Source organism: Gossypium arboreum, chromosome 11, assembly GCF_025698485.1.
Source record: "Gossypium arboreum isolate Shixiya-1 chromosome 11, ASM2569848v2, whole genome shotgun sequence".
Taxonomy (NCBI): Eukaryota; Viridiplantae; Streptophyta; class Magnoliopsida; order Malvales; family Malvaceae; genus Gossypium; species Gossypium arboreum.
The window spans coordinates 104,573,883-104,575,573 of record NC_069080.1 but is presented as its reverse complement, the minus strand read 5'-3'; the positions used below and the strand labels follow the sequence as shown (position 1 = coordinate 104,575,573).

The 1,691-nt window shown below is 27.0% G+C and overlaps 1 protein-coding gene across 1 annotated transcript; it reads right to left on the bottom strand.

The window, feature by feature from the left end:
• Positions 1–631: 631 nt before the first annotated feature.
• Positions 632–1,490, bottom strand: LOC108472523 (uncharacterized). Its single transcript, XM_017774062.2, has 3 exons — positions 1,320–1,490; positions 1,185–1,240; positions 632–1,084 (listed from the first exon to the last, which is right to left on the bottom strand). Exons 1-3 carry the CDS (start codon positions 1,405–1,407, stop codon positions 941–943), a joined length of 288 nt encoding a protein of 95 aa, XP_017629551.1. The 5' UTR covers positions 1,408–1,490; the 3' UTR covers positions 632–940.
• Between the last annotated feature and the right edge of the window lie 201 nt (positions 1,491–1,691).

The following is a 1,691-nucleotide window of genomic DNA, read 5'->3' as shown; positions in this document are numbered from 1 at the left end:
TTCATTATTTTAAAAGTTTCATTATTTTGTTTACTAATACATCTTATTTTTTCTTTATTAATTCTTTTATTAACTTAAAATTTAAGATAATATATTATTAATTTATTTTTCATTGTTTATCTATTAATTTTTTAAAAAATGTTAAAATAAATATATCTTTTATTTATTAAAAATTTAATTACTATCAAATAATTATATTAAAATTTTAAATCATAAGAATGAGGTCAGAGTTTTTACTTTACAACTTTGTTAATAGACAAACTTTTATTATTTTTGTAAACATATAATTAATGAAATTTTTATATGTAGTTTCCACACTTCGAATATTTTACCATATATATTTTTCTAAAATATATTTTATAATATGTGGTTTTAATATTTTAATTTAATTATTTAAAATATAAAATATTAACATTATATGTTTAAACATATTTAGATAAATAAAAAAAAAAGAAAAAGAAAAAAGTGTAATAATCATGGAATAGGCATTATTTAATTGGGACAAACTGAAAAGAGCTCCTTTTGGAACATTAGTTTTATTGCAGACTTCCAACTCCAATTGCCACATTTCCGACATTAACTTGTCTAGTATTACGAGCATTGGGTTTTGTGGAAGAATGTGTTTAAAATATTATATTGAATAAACTAATTAATAATTTTATTTATCAATGAAAATATCAACGACCCTTACATAGTAACTTTAAAAAGACATCCTTTTAACATAATCTCATTTTATGAACACCCAGCAAGTTTTGTCTGTAAACTGTAAAGTACAGTCCAAACCTTCCATCATAGTTTTCCCACTATCCAAACAACAAACCTTAAAAGAGAGGAAATTCTAGCAAAATATTTGAGGAAACCCAGATTCAAAGACTTGCCTTTTATCCTGTCATGTCTTAAGCTATACATAAAACAAATAGGTTATGGATCTTAATGTTTTCTAAGCTCTCCCTGGAGTTTTGGGATCATGGTTCTTGTTTGCACCTGTCCCTGGATAATCAGTGCTTTCCATTAACATCCTTTCCCCATTGAATCCGTCACCTTCCGCTATCACTTCCTCTCCATAACTCAATTCCATTACATCCTGCAAATTATAAAAAAAAGAAAAAGTTCAAAATTATGAATATCATATGCCTAGAAATTATAATCATAATAAACATGTGAGAGAGAGAGAGAAAAGGGACCTGAGCAAGTAAATCTTGGACAGAAGAAGGGAGTTCCTTGTTTGATTTGAGGCTTCCTATAAACAAAAAAAAAAAAAAAATTATTTATTAGATTGAAAAAAGAAGTTGAAGGAAAAGCCAAAATACTAGACTTACTAGTACTGGGAACAGCAGCACAGGAAAGAAGAAGATAAGAAAAACCCAGAAAAAGTAGCATCAATCTGACAAAACCTTTCTTCTCCATCTTAATGATCTACAATACTGACCAAAGAGAAAGAAATTTGGAATGGCAAAGGGAACCATGTGGGCTTCCTGCTTTATATAGAGTTATGAGAGAAGTGATGAATTCCTTTATTTATTTATTTAATCAATTTATGAAGAAATTGAAAAGAAAAAAAAGGTTAAGTAGTACTACAATACCACACAAAGTCAACTTCTTCCATTTATTTGATTTTAAAGTTGGGTGAGTTCCCACCTGCCTAATTCCATCTCCTTTTTTCAGATTTCAATATCTCGTGTTTTAATATT

Coding starts and splice junctions, on each gene's coding strand:
- LOC108472523 (XM_017774062.2), bottom strand. CDS start 1,407: ATGGAGAAGAAAGGTTTTGTCAGATTGATGCTACTTTTTCTGGGTTTT. Junction 1,241..1,319: donor TGCTGCTGTTCCCAGTACTA/GTAAGTCTAGTA, acceptor TTTTGTTTATAG/GAAGCCTCAAATCAAACAAG. Junction 1,085..1,184: donor TCCAAGATTTACTTGCTCAG/GTCCCTTTTCTC, acceptor TATAATTTGCAG/GATGTAATGGAATTGAGTTA.